The 14,701-nt window shown below is 41.3% G+C and overlaps 1 protein-coding gene across 1 annotated transcript in view; it reads right to left on the bottom strand.

Moving 5' to 3' along the window:
• tmc3 (transmembrane channel like 3) overlaps positions 1 to 14,072 on the bottom strand; it is a gene marked incomplete at both ends in the record, with an annotated part of 47,355 nt that extends 33,283 nt beyond the window's left edge. Inside the window, 3 exons of the mRNA XM_083662455.1 lie at positions 2,819 to 2,894; positions 12,218 to 12,364; positions 13,951 to 14,072. Of these exons, the coding sequence (XP_083518581.1) occupies positions 2,819 to 2,894; positions 12,218 to 12,364; positions 13,951 to 14,072 (345 nt within the window). The remainder of the gene's footprint in view (positions 1 to 2,818; positions 2,895 to 12,217; positions 12,365 to 13,950) is intronic.
• Positions 14,073 to 14,701: the final 629 nt, after the last annotated feature.

Raw genomic sequence — 14,701 nt, 5'->3', positions numbered from 1 at the left:
TTTGTCACTAGATTTTAGTGACCTTGGGGAACTTGCTGACTCTCACAGTATGCTGATGCCATTATATGCATTAACTGCTTGTGTAATCCAAAGAGGACTTTTAGGCAGCCAGTATCTTGGAAAGGTTTGGCAATATTGTACAGTAGCAAACTGGCAAACTTGAATGGCAAAGAAGGAACTCTTGTAAATAAAATCTTTCACTTTTTCCTACATTCATTCATGACCATGGCATGATCTTGGAAGGTCAGCATTCTAGCAAACTAGCTTAACTTGAAAGCTACTGTAGTTTGAACTTGGTAGGTCATCTAGGCCAGTGGTTCTCAAATGGGGGTCCGGGGACCCCCAGGGATCCATGGCACTTTGCAAGGGGGTCCGCGAAAGGTTTTCAGGAAAATAAAAATAACAACTTTTTTTTGTGGCAAAAGCTTCATACAGTAGTTCAACGGAAATATTGTATGCTTTAAATCTAAAATGGTTCATGGATTACATTCTAATCTAACAAACCTATCAATTTAGAAGTTACCGTGGAAACAATTAAGCTTAGCCCAAAATCACAAATCAGAATGAGGGGGTCCCCGGTATATTTTCTATCTTGTAAGGGGTCCTTGGCTGAAAAACATTTGAGAACCTCTGATCTATGGGCTAACGAGCTAACTCAGATTCCCCCTCCCCCAGTTAGTAGCAGAGCGCTAGGCTTCGTAATATTAGCTTCCTCCTCTATTAGCCCTCCCTTTTTCACTGGTCTTCAGTCAAAAATCAGACCTACTTTAAGACCCCTTCACACTTCAAGTCTATCGTTGAATATCCAAACAGTTCATCAAAGACTAGACTTTTTCTAGCATGGAATTCAGTGTTTCTAGTATGAAAAATATTTGACAAGTACAGAATTTAAATCAATTCATTCTACCAAGTTGTTCCATCATCTGCGTTTCAAGATGCTGATTGTCAATCAGGACGGGTTCAGCAAGGCCAATGATTTCTCATTTCAATTAACTCGGAGTGAATCTTTAGGATGAATAATTCATCTTCAGACGGCTTCACTAAAAGTCAATTAATTCTAATGGGGCTTGAGCAGCCTTGCTGCCCAATGTCTGTGGAACATTTTAATTAAGCTGGGCCAGAACAACGAGGCTATAAATTTGGCCACGCTGCTGTTCCATGGCTGCGTAGGTCTCTCTCTCTCTCTCTCTCTCTCTCTCTCTCTCTCTCTCTCTCTCTCTCCCTCTCTCTCTTTCAATCTCTCTCTCTCTCTCTCTCTCTCTCTCTCTCTCAATCTCAATCTCTCTCTCTCTCTCTCTCCCTCTCTCTCTCAATCTCTCTCTCTGTCTCTCTCTCGTCGTTGTATGCATACAGAGAAAGTGATAGAAAGAGGAAGGTATAGAGTAAAAACACACACAAGGCCACCTAGCCGCCGAATAAACCCACAGGAGGAGAAATAGGTTGGTAAAAGCAGAACTCAGTCTGCAGCGTTGGACAACAGAACTCAAACATATTTTATAATCAATTCAGCCAGGAGGCATCAGGTTGCTGCAGTGCGCTGCCTGCCTGGAAGAAGCCCCTCTCAGCAAATAGTCTGATAGAATATAAAATGGAGCTGTGGCTGTAAAGAGCCCATTTTTCACTGAAGTTGCCCATTTCAGTCTTATTGGAGGAAAGACGACACGACTACCTTAAAGTATCAACACTAACGAGTATCTTAAAGTATCAACACTAACGAGTATCTTAAAGTATCAACACTAACGAGTATCTTAATGTATCAACACTAACGAGTATCTTAAAGTATCAACACTAACGAGTATCTTAAAGTATCAACACTAAGGAGTATCTTAAAGTATCAACACTAACGAGTATCTTAAAGTATCAACACTAAGGAGTATCTTAAAGTATCAACACTAACGAGTATCTTAAAGTATCAACACTAACGAGTATCTTAATGTATCAACACTAACGAGTATCTTAAAGTATCAACACTAACGAGTATCTTAAAGTATCAACACTAAGGAGTATCTTAAAGTATCAACACTAACGAGTATCTTAAAGTATCAACACTAACGAGTATCTTAAAGTATCAACACTAACGAGTATCTTAAAGTATCAACACTAAGGAGTATCTTAAAGTATCAACACTAACGAGTATCTTAAAGTATCAACACTAACGAGTATCTTAAAGTATCAACACTAACGAGTATCTTAAAGTATCAGGACTACTACTACTACAAGTTGGACTGAAGCAAGTTTCTGTAACAGTACAGTGTATGGTTGTTGTGCAGTATGTGGTTGTTGTGTAACAGTACAGTGTGTGGTTGTTGTGTAGCAGTACAGTGTGTGGTTGTTGTGTAGCAGTACAGTGTGTGGTTGTTGTGTAGCAGTACAGTGTGTGGTTGTTGTGTTAGCAGTACAGTGTGTGGTTGTTGTGTTAGCAGTACAGTGTGTGGTTGTTGTGTAGCAGTACAGTGTGTGGTTGTTGTGTAGCAGTACAGTGTGTGGTTGTTGTGTAGCAGTACAGTGTGTGGTTGTTGTGTATCAGTACAGTGTGTGGTTGTTGTGTAGCAGTACAGTGTGTGGTTGTTGTGTGGCAGTACAGTGTGTGGTTGTTGTGTTAGCAGTACAGTGTGTGGTTGTTGTGTAGCAGTACAGTGTGTGGTTGTTGTGTTAGCAGTACAGTGTGTGGTTGTTGTGTTAGCAGTACAGTGTGTGGTTGTTGTGTAACAGTACAGTGTGTGGTTGTTGTGTAACAGTACAGTGTGTGGTTGTTGTGTAGCAGTACAGTGTGTGGTTGTTGTGTAGCAGTACAGTGTGTGGTTGTGTGTATACGTACATCAGCGCCTGCAGCCTGGTAACCTCTGGTTCTGGTCAGCCGGCCTTCATACTTCAGAACAATCTCTCTGGCCTGCCTGGGAAACAAACAGCACACTCTCATCACCATGCTGTAACAAATGTCCTCCTTTAAAACAGTTTTAAAGCACACTTTTACTTGAACTATGGTCTGCATCCTGTTTTTGTTGCAGTTTTAATTATTCTGTGCTTTACCCTTTTGTATTTTATTCTTTATTTTATTGTTTAATGTTCACATTTTTATTGTTTATCTGCATTATCTCAAAGTAGGCTTTGCAACTGTTTTGACAAGTGCTCTGGTAATTATTAGTATTACCCAGGGATCGCGGAACCGCCCGGGCCACCCGGGCCGCGGCCCGGGTACTTTTCAGTTCCCAAAAAAAAAAAAAAAAAAAAAATTTTTTTTTTTTTTTTTTTTAGATTTTTTTTTTTTTTTTTTTACAATTAAACCTCATTTACTTATTACACTCGACTGGTTGTTTTTCAGATGTGATGTGAATCTAAAGTGAACTAAACAAGTCAGATCCACTATAAATGTTTTTCAGTAGATGCTGTGATGTAGCCACAAGAAAGGTGCAATATTAATGTTTTTCAGGAGATGGCGATGTTGCTAGCTATAGGTTCTAAACAAGAAATGTGGTTCAAATGTTTACAGTAGTTTTCCTTTCTTGCTGCACTACAATGTTACAATGCTGTGAGACAGGCCCGGCGTTGGAGGGGGGCCTGACCGGGCCGGGCCCCCCCATTCCCTAAACTGGCCCCCCCATTAAATTTTTTTTTTTTTTTTTGTGTGTGCTAAAAGCGTTTTTCCGTTTTTCTGTTTTAAAGTTTAAAACGGAATCTGGCTGTCATTAGGCATTGATTAACTGAATGCTATTGCTAACTGTTACTTTGAACCTCCATTTGCAATGATTCTGGCTGGATATTAATTAACTATTGTAATTTTGTCACAATGAATGCAATTTGTGCACAATGTGTAAATACATTTAATATTAATTGTTTAGGCCTATTTGTAAAGTCACAACACATTAGAGATGTGTGTAGTTCCTCATAGATTTAGCCTCTTCCTTTTGCTCTCAAATGCACCAGTTTGACGAATTTTACTTTAAAATGTACAAAATCTTCTTCCGGGGGAGAATCCCCCCGGACCCCCCTTGGCCCCCCCAAGCTAGGGGCAGGCCCCCTCTGTAATTTGGTTCTGGTGTGAGACGGAGCTAAACACAAAAGATGCAATATTAATAGTTTTTCATGAGATACTCAGTATTTAATATTAATACTAATAGTAATAATAGAAAAGGAGAAGATACTGAATAATGACATCACAACAGTATAATCCTAATGTTAATTTAAAATTAAATATTCTTCTAAATATGGATAAAAGTCCAAAAAACATAAAATTTTCTTCGGCGCTGCCGAGATTCCATTCCTTACAGCACCCCCTACTTAATAATAGTTCCAGCGCGGCTGCAAAAATATGGTGGCGCATTGTGTCAAGTGTACTGGCTCGGGGAACGGTCCGGCCCCCGGTCCCTTAGGTTTCTGACAATGTGGCCCCCTGAACAATTTAGTTGAATAGCCCTGCTGTAAAACCCAGTCGCCCTCATATTCTGGTTTATTTCAAGAAAAACATTTTGGCTAGTTGAAATTAATTGGCTCGTAACTTTAAAATCTAGCAGCCATATTGGCTGGTGATAAAAAAAAGTTGAATCTCAAACCCTGCAGTGAGAGCAGGTGGTGACATAGGAGTGAGTGAGAAAAGGAGCAAATATATGATTGTTAAGACTGAATACTGACATCACAACCGTCTAATCCTAATGTTAATTTAAAATGAGATATTCCTATATGAATCTGGCTTCAAACAACCAAAATCTTTATATGATGATAATAATAATAATCAATGATGGTGGTTCACAGACGTGTGTGTGTGTGTGGGGGGGGGGGGCACGCCCCCCCCCACACACACACACACGCCACACACACGCCCCCCCGACACGCCCCCCGGCCCCCCCAAGTTCAGATGCGTTCCGCTATCCCTGGTATTACCACATAAAGACAGTACTTAGCTACAGTTGTAGTTGATGTAGCAGAGTTAGAAAGAGGACTGAAAATATTATTTACCCAAGTAGAAATAAGTAGGCTAGTAAGTAGCCAGTAGTCAGGGGCTCGAGTGTCTGACTCTAGCCAGCTGACTGTTTACATTTTAAAAACTGCGACAGTTCACACAACTTTAACACGACATGCATGTAGCTACATCAAACTCTTGAGCAAATAGCTAACACAGAATATGAAATATACTTCACTACTTCTGCTCTCACTCGGAATGTCAAAATATAAGCGATGTGATGTAGGCTATAGTTTTTTTTTTTTAGATATTAACGTTTGTTTGGCACAACTCATATGAATAACTGACAATATGACAGCTGCTCCGCAACCTATCACGTGCATTGTTTATCATATCAACATCGAGGACGTCATCGTCGTCACGTGTGCGGCTGTGCGCAACTGCGCATGCGTCTGCAAACTCGAACCAGAGAGAGTGGCGCCAGCGGAGGTCAAGGATGAATAGCTGGGGGAAGCGGGCTCGCGCTACATTTTAATGCATAAATATTTGATTCTGTAAACGTCTGACCATTTCAAAGTACATCACAAACGGCCCATTTTGCTGCAACTCGACAGCGCTGCTCCAGAACCTTACTTCCGAGGACTTTTGTGAGGTAAAAACCGGGTCCAATGGAGTGAATGGAGATGTCGCAACAACCGGGTCCATTGGAGTGAATGGAGATGCGTGCCGCAACTCTTCTATTATGACTGAAAACAACTAGCAGACGTTTAGCGACTCTAGCATGTTTAGCATTGCAAAAACGAAGAGGCAGAACTGCCAGAAGAACCAGAAATCTATACCAGAGTTTTTCAAAAGCAAAGAGATGACCAATGTGATGCCAATAATCTAGATTCTGGCCTACCTCCATATTGGCCTGACCTCAACCGCGGCGCGAGCCCTGGAGAGCTCAACAAGTGTTTCGCGCCGCCATTCAATAGACCCTTCTCACGGGGGCCATTTTGTGTCGAGAAGCCAGGGTAAACACAGGTGCAAGCAAAACACTAATGAGGGTTTCCAACTTCCATGATTGGAATTTGGAAACCCTCATTAGTGTTTTGCTTGCACCTGTGTTTACCCTGGCTTCTCGACACAAAATGGCCCCCGTGAGAAGGGTCTATCACCACCAGTCCACCAGAGCACCAGGTGGTGTCTCGCGCCGCCATTCACCACCAGTCCACCAGAGCACCAGGTGGTGTGTGCCTGTCTGTCACGCTGCTGCTACCTGGCCTCCTGCCCTCCTAAACTGTTGGAATCTCTTTTCTCCGTCCATCCCAGTCAGCTGAAAGATTTTTCTCAACACTTCCGTCGTCAGTTCCGTGTTAAAAGATGCCTACGCTATGGTGGTACGCTCAACAGAGAAGACTTCATGACCAAGTGGATTTGACTGCTGTCACAAAGGAATTTGTCCAGCAGAACCAGCAACGCAGACTGGCCTTCGGTAAGTGTAACTGACCGCCTACCTCCTGTTGTGGCTTGAGCCTCTTTGCTTGTTGTAATTTATACATTTCCATTTTTAATAAGGAATTATTAGTAGTTGGTGCCATTAACTAGATTTGAACAGTTTAACACTGCGATTACCTGTAGTGTCCACAAGACGGCAGTCTCCCTTCGCCCCCCCCCACCTTGTTGGTCTCTTTGTCCCTGTAAAGACGAGCCGGAGACCCTGTTTATTATGAGTTAATGAAAACTACCTAAAGCCAGAGGTATGTCAAGTAGCAAACTGCCTTTACTACAAGAGCGTGTATGAGTTTTTATTTGTTTTCATTCAAGTTGATGGTGACGTTTATTATCTCGCTTTGTTTGTTAGTGTGCCAATGCCAATACTTTATTTTGGTCAAGTGGTTTGGTTGATTCATTGTCGTGTATTGCGGACATACTTGTTTGCCTTTTGATTTCTGGTAGGCTACATGAATTCAATGGATGTGTAGTCTGATCGACTTTAGACTCAGCCCTCAGTCTTAATCCGTTTCACTCCAAACGTCTGGGAGCTGAGACTAGATCGACTTGAATGTTTTGCACTGTATCTCATTGCACTTGACGTGACTAAGCCTTTAATGGTTAACTTGCTCAATACATTTTGTATTTTAGTAGTTAAAATGTAGCTTAATAAATGGCGTATTTTGATTATTTGATATTTGTAATATTTTGTATTTTAGATATTTTAACCTGTGTAAATTGTACTATTCCGATTCAATGTGGAAACTATATTTGTGTTTTTGTATGCCCTATAGTTTTCACGGTGTTTACCATGGTGCGAAGTGAGAGCCAATAAAGTGTGGACCACCTGTCGAGACTCCCTGCCTCCTCTCCTGTTTACCTGGACCAAGGGCTGTTACAGTAAAGTCTGCAAGCAGCACTTAAGTAAGCTCTCTCTCTCTCTCTATCTCTCTCTCTCTCTCTCTCTCGGACCCTCTTGTTTCCACATAGCCTACATATTACTGCCTCTGACACTCACCAACACTGGCATGTTCTGTATTACTAATAGAACACATGGTTAGTATTGTTGGTTGTTTTGATTTCACTGCGCAGCTGTGCTTCGTGTGGGTGTGGGTGTGTGTGTGTGGGTGCGTGTGTGTGTGTGTGTGTGTGTGGGTGTGTGTGTGTGTGGGTGTGTGTGCGGGTGCGTGTGTGCGTGCGTGCGCGTGTGTGTGGGTGGGTGTGTGCGGCTCTGCACAGCTCGCCTGTCTGTCTCTGTCCTGGGTGCTGATTCTGAACATGAACATGGTGCTGCAGCAGACAGACATGTCATCATAATGGATATGATTATGTTGATTTAGACTCGCAGCAGGATGTGTTTTGGTTGTGGGTGTGGATGTTTGTTCCATAATTATTATTGTTTAATCTGTGTGTGTGGATTTTTATTGTGGGATCAGTTCATCTGAGCTTGTGTATTTCAGTAGCCTGTGTTTGTGTTCAGCATGCGTGTGCGGTGTTGGACTAAAAAAGGGTTTTGTAATGATACTCAATAGATCAGTTGTAGATATTATTTCAATGGTTGTAGCCCTATCTGTTTCAATGCATATGACCGTGACCCCCTCTGCGTGCCTTGAAATGATGCCCCAACTTGTTCAGATGTGGGTTTGTGCTGAAGAAATAGACCACTCCATAATCAATTGCAGCATGGTCCTTGCATGTAATTACTCAAGTAGAAATCAGGGTAAATGCATTACTACTACTACTGCTACTACTACTACTACTACTACTACTACTACTACTACCACCACCAACAGCAACAACAACAACAACAACAACAACAATACTGTAAAAAACTACATCTTGGGACAATATGTGGAGCCTACTGTGACCAGGAGGTGGATTATTCATTTGACTCTATAGCATCCAATAGTATGAACACTACAGTAAGTGTGTGGCTCTGTTAACCCCAGTTAAAAAAAGATGGCTGTAGGCCTACTCTTGATTAACCTAGTGGTTTAAAACGGTATGCTGCAGACTATGGCTTCTTCAATATTTCTAAATCACAGTGCAAACCAGAGCTTACCAAATCCAGAGAAAAGCAACCACAGCAGACTGGCCCTCTTCAAACACATTGGATAATTTTTTTTTATTTAACCTTTATTTAACCAGGAAGTCACATTGAGGTTGAAACCTCTTTTACAAGTGAGACCTAGCCAAGACAGGGTCAGCAACGTGAAGAAAAAAAAAAAAAAAAAAAAAACGCAACATGACAACATCAAGTTACAGACACACAGCAACATAGATGGGACTAAAACAAAACATTAACAGGACTGCATAAATCACAACACAGCTACAATAATTACAACGAAAGCACCTAAAAGCAACAACATTATGTTACAATGTAGATAAAACAACTAAAATTACAATGGCTACAGTGAAAATAAAAGTGAAATAAAAGGGCAGCAATATTTAATTGTATTTAATATTGACATATTAGTTGAAACAATTGCAACCAAAAGTAGCCACTTCCTTAATTCTAAGTTTAAAATCATGCAAGGAGATAAGGGTCTCGAGTTTGAGTTTGGCTTGCAGATCATTCCAGGACCAAGGACCATAGTAGAACAGACTTGCTTTACCAGCCTCTGTTCTGACAGGAGGCACTTTGTATTGAAACTAACGATGTGACCTAAGGTTATGGGTGGTTTCCAAGGGTGTAAACTTACGGTTTAAATAAGAGGGTAATTTACCTGAAATAATCTTGTAAACTAAAATGTACCAGTGGATAAAGTGATGCCTCAGCTTTATAGTTCATGAAGACAGTTCACTGAGACCAGCTCCTCTCATCAAAGCACCGGAGCCCATTCAGAGTGCGATCAGCTGATTCTCAATATGCATTTTACATTTTACATACTCAGCAGTCAGCAGCACCCATGGAAAAAGTTGTGCGACCAGTTTTGTGATGCCATGTCACTAGTGTTATGGTTAGGAATGCATGATATATCGGCAATCATATATCGATATCGGCCGATGTTAGTACGGTAATTTTTTAATATGTTCAAAGAAAGCTGAAAGGGTAGCACATCTCAGTTTTCAAAGTCAAGGAGGACAAAATACTCACATTTCACTTGCACATTTTTTAATATATCAGTAAGTATCGGTCTGATGAGTAAATGTTAATATCGGTTATCAGTATTGGCCAAAATCTTCATATTGAGAGGAAACAATGCTGTCAGTTGATGATTTATGGGCTTTTCCAAATGTTTGGAAATAAAGGAAGACATTACTTTTTCAAATTCACAGTGTTACACTTTACACTTTTTTTTAGTATGTACAAAATGTGATTATCATAGAAACTTGTTTTTATTTATACAGATCATACCGACATGGGTAAATATCGGTTATCAGCCATAAGAGCGATGTTAATATCGGTGTATCAGCCAAAATGTTCATATCATTGCATTCCTACTCCCTGGTTATGGTTATGGTTAGGGTCACAGTGAGGTTTATGAAAAATAAATCAAACATGCATAACAAAATGGTAGATTAAAATGGGGGTAAAAATGTTTGATTTGTGGTGTGAAATATGAGCCGTTATCGCAGTGGGAGTAATCACAGGCGTTCAGCCAGAGATTACAGGGCGTGTGGTGGAAACGCAGACTTGCATCGCCTCCCGAAGATGCCAATAAAGCGGCTGCAGCATTAGCAAACTACTCGTATAAAACCTGTTATCCATAGGACGTGCTCAGCACATCTTGGAAGCTCTCTCTCTCTGGCTCCCTCTTAATCCATCTGTACTAACTAGTCTACTTTACCTTTACCCAAACTTAGTAAAGTAAGTAGCCTACACAATGTCTCGCCATCACAGAAAAGGCTGTCTTATATATAAAATGCTTCCTGTGCTGCAGTTTTTGGCATGACCTTACATTTTAAGGTCATGAAAATTGAAGTGAAGTGTATTTTTCAGGATTTTAAACGTGTTAAAATGAATGCAGTGCATTACAGTGAATGATGCCACCATGTACATGATGTCAGAACTCATTTCCTAGGAAGTTCGAATTTCCAACTCACCGTAACCCGGCCCTGACATCTGTGTGGAATGCTGCATTAGCTAGCTAACAAAACCAATGATTTGGCTAAGTGAGCGGACTCATCTTATAGCTACAATTCAGTTTTGAGTGAGTATTAGAGAGTAGGAGAGTTTAGTGTGTCACAGATTTGGAAACGTATCTACTGTACCTTATTAGATTAGCCTACCCACCTTTTCTTATAACATTACCAAAGTGATCTAGAATTCTACATACAATATTTTTCAGGTAGGCTATCTCGATCAACTTGTTATTAAGACATTTATATTTATACACTGCCCTGTGATGTCAAGGCCGTTTGCCTGACTTCCACCCAATGCCCCCCCCTGTGACCATAAATAGTCGTAATCAGTAATCAGCCTGATAGCTGTGAAGAGATTTGTGATGCACCTGTGAATCCTGGTGGTATTGATGGTGTTGTACCATGAATTAGGCTACTTATACATCACAGAGCAACTGAAAGAGAGAGTATGGCTTTAGGGCTCAGGTCTGAGCTCCTAAACCCGCTGGAACTGAGCAAGTGCTGAGATGATCCAGCCACCTCAGTTTGTTTTCCATAAAGGAAATGGATGGATAAAGCTAAGACTAAGAGCCGCGGAGTGGAGAGTGATTAGTGGTTATTTACCTCCCAGGCTTAACGTTAAACACTGCCGGTTTCTCTCCACCCATTAACACCACAGAGAGTTAGTGCTTTCCAGCTATTTAACACTGCTAATGAAGAGGTAGTGTTTAGATCACGCTACTCCTATTTGAACCTCTAACAGCTCAGAGGTGTGGGGAGGAGGCTATGTGAGGAAAGACTGAAAGACTAGTAAATACTGCTCCAGATGTTAGTGCAGAGAGGGTACTTAGTGGTGTCTAAAGGCTGAATTATGCTCACCCTGCCGTGAAGGGCGCGGGGGTGGAGCGAGGGCCGGGCGCGTCAAATGACGTAAATTTGTTGGGCGTGGTTATTCGCTACCTCCGTCGGGCGCTCGCCGTGTGCCGGATTTTTTTTCTCACAGCGCGATCAACGCATGGCTTCTCTCCAAACATGGGCGCTTTCAAGCCACTGAGCCCTGAACACTGAGCTGTGTTTTCGCCACATTTCTTGACCCATGTGGTAGGCTATAAACTTTGATTTGCAACTGTTCGTTTTTTAGTCATTTCACCAAGTAAATGTGTTGTGTTGAGAGCATTATTGAGAGAGATTAAAAGCAGCACAGAGTAGGCAATCAGGGCTGAGAAGTAAAACGGCTTTCAGTAAAAACAAGTTTGGTGATTCCTTCATGTGCTGATGTGCGGTCGTTTGAGAGTGAAAGCGCACTCAGTACTGCACATAACAGCGTTTCACTGCGACTTTTCACGGGCTGTTCTCACTATTACCATTGTACAATACATGCTGATCACTTTCTGAGTATAATGGCATCAGCCCCAGCGCGAGGTCTGCACGGTGACTCGCGGAGACTCGCGGGGCCCCACCCCCACGGAGCTTGATCGAGTATAAGAGCACCTTAATTCGTGCATTCAAACAGTTAAAACAGTGCTGATCCATGGATACATTTCAGTAGTCCTATTCAGTCCTATTTGCCTGCAGGCTGCTGCTGCTGCTGAGGTGTTGTGTTGGCACACTTTGTTTAAATTCAATCATGCATTTATTTTGAGAGCACTTTCATTAAGTAAAGTAGCTTTTCCCCAAATGTTTGGAGAGAGTGTGTGTGTGTGTGTGTGTGTGTGTGTGTGTGTGTGTGAGAGAGAGAGCAGGAAGGAAAGAGAGATGACAGAAAAAAGGAAGGCGTACTTTAAGACTTTGAGCTTGCGTCTCATGGGCCAGGGTCTGGTCCTGATGTTGGCGATGATCTCCTTCTGGTACTGAATGTTCTGGAACATCTCCTCGGGGTCATTGCTGTCCGCCCTCTCGTCCTCTTTATCCTCGTCATCTGACAAGCTACAGCACATAAGATACAATGAGATAGGACTTGCTTTGTTTGTTACATTATAACGAAAAGTAAAACGGCAGCACTTCAAGTGAACTTCACCCAAAAACGATACTGATTTATCTTCCACATGATCTCACACTTATCCAAAAAATTTAAACAGTTTTTTTGTGGATGTTTTAGTTTGACAGTAATTGAGAGTTGACTTGAGGGAAGTTGTGGACCAGTGATCTCATTCATGCACAAATTAAATTACCGCTGGTCCACAACTGAACTCAAATCAACTCTCAATAACTGTCAAACTAAATGAACGCCTGCAAAACTGTTGACTCTTATTGTTTACAGTTTTCGGATATGTGTGAGATCATGTGCAAAATAAATCAGCATTGTTTTTTGCGTGTGAAGTTCTCCTTTAATTTACATTGGACGTTGGAAAATCACTCTTGAAGTAAAGGCATAAAAAAAAAATCCTGCATAAGTATTTTCTGTAAAACAAATATTTTTTCAAAAATACATAATTGGCTTTCGGATGTGTAAAATGCTGAAAGATGCTACAAGGCTTCGGGGGAATTGTGAGCAAGTGATCAAAGATGAATCTTTTCGCTGGCAGCGAGGACGATTTTTATGCATATCATATCCAAAAATGTAACCAGGTGCTGAGGTGCTGGAGGGACAGTACAGTACATGGCAGAAACGGCAAGACGATACTCCAGTGATGCTCCTTTGTGTGTGTGTGTGTGTCTGTCTGTCTGTCTGTCTGTGTGTGTGTGTGTGTGTGTGTGTGTGTGTGTGTGTGTGTGTGTGTGTTTTTAACTAGAATGCCTTTTATTCACAACTGAGCGTTTTGCGAGTCGCACTCTTTTTTCTTATTCTTTTTACCACCACCATTTGTGATTTATGAGCTTAGTAAACTGAAATTTCCCCTTGTGGGACGAATAAAGGATTATCTTATCTCTTATCTTATCTACAAAGAAGACCAGAAAGTCAATATCTCCCTAGATGGGATTAAAATGACAAGAGAACACATGGGAAACTCTTGAATGCCTGTTGCAGGATCTACATTTCTTTCTTTGAAGACTCAGTGCAACAACCAAGAGGACAGTCATGCAGTGAAAGAGTGAGAGTGACAGAGCAAAGTCATTTACCATTTAGAGCTGCATAATGTGATATTATACTGTGTAGTAGTGTGTATAAATTGTGGTGATGTGTAATTGTATGAATTGTGCACATGTGTATACATTGTGATTATATTGTATGTATGAATTGTGATGTCTAGAATATGATCGTTTATATAAAGTGCACTTTACATTTTTGTTATATTGTGTGGTGTTGTTATATTATTTGTGCTGTATTTTATGGCAGCCTGCTTTGGCTGGGACTGCAGATGGAAACTAGCCAGTTGAATGAGCAGTTGAATATAGTCTGGTGCAAAGCATCTTTTCGCTTCCAGATCAATGTTATTCTTTGAACATCACGGTCCCTGACAAATAAACTTCCATAAACTAAACTAAGTGCAAAGAAAGCAAATAGGAGATCAAACGTCCTAGAAGTTCAAATGAAGGAAAGCTACCTTAAAAATGCAGACAGTACTACTCACCCCTGCTGGTTGTTCTGGTAGGCGGAATAGATCCTCCGGGAGTTCTTCCTCACACTCTTGTGTCTCTTGGCTGCAGACAGAGATCTGCTGCTGGCCACCAAAGGCTCAGACGCTGCACTCATACTGAGTGTGTGTGTGCATGAGAGCAACAAAGTGTCCAAACTGTGTGTGTGTGATGGTGAGAGGGTCTCCTCCGCCTTTTAAAAAGTGTGTACGTCCTCCTCCACTCCCATGTGTAGTAGGAGTGAAGCTCCAGGATGTGGTGGCACTGGTGGGGCTACCTGCTGCTCCAGACCCCCACTGGAGCTTCACACACTCCAGGCGATACAGGCTGAACTACTCCTTCATCACTCCAATCACAGCCACACTGAGTGCTTAAAGGGCCAGCAGCACACAACAGATCAGCATCCTGTCCTAATAACCCCCACTATGGCTTCTTCATGCAGCACACATGTGGAGACTGACAGCTATGTATACAAATCTGCATTATGTAGAAGGCGTGGGTATTCGTTTTTCCCAAAATTTGAGATTACATTTGAGTCTTTTTTGGGGACTGAAACTCCCAAACTGATCATTTATGAGTAACATTTTACTTGTGCGCATTGAGATACATTACGAGGAGATTTAAGCATTTCTTTCTTGCAATATAATCATGAGACAAAGAAAATTTGAAAAATCTAAGAATTGTTATACAATAATATCATGTCATCATTATACAGTTCATTATACAGTTGTCACATCAATCCCTTAC

Source organism: Poromitra crassiceps, assembly GCF_964638095.1.
Source record: "Poromitra crassiceps genome assembly, chromosome: 28".
Taxonomy (NCBI): Eukaryota; Metazoa; Chordata; class Actinopteri; order Beryciformes; family Melamphaidae; genus Poromitra; species Poromitra crassiceps.
The sequence above is the reverse complement of the archived record's forward strand: the minus strand, read 5'-3'. Positions and strand labels throughout refer to the sequence as shown.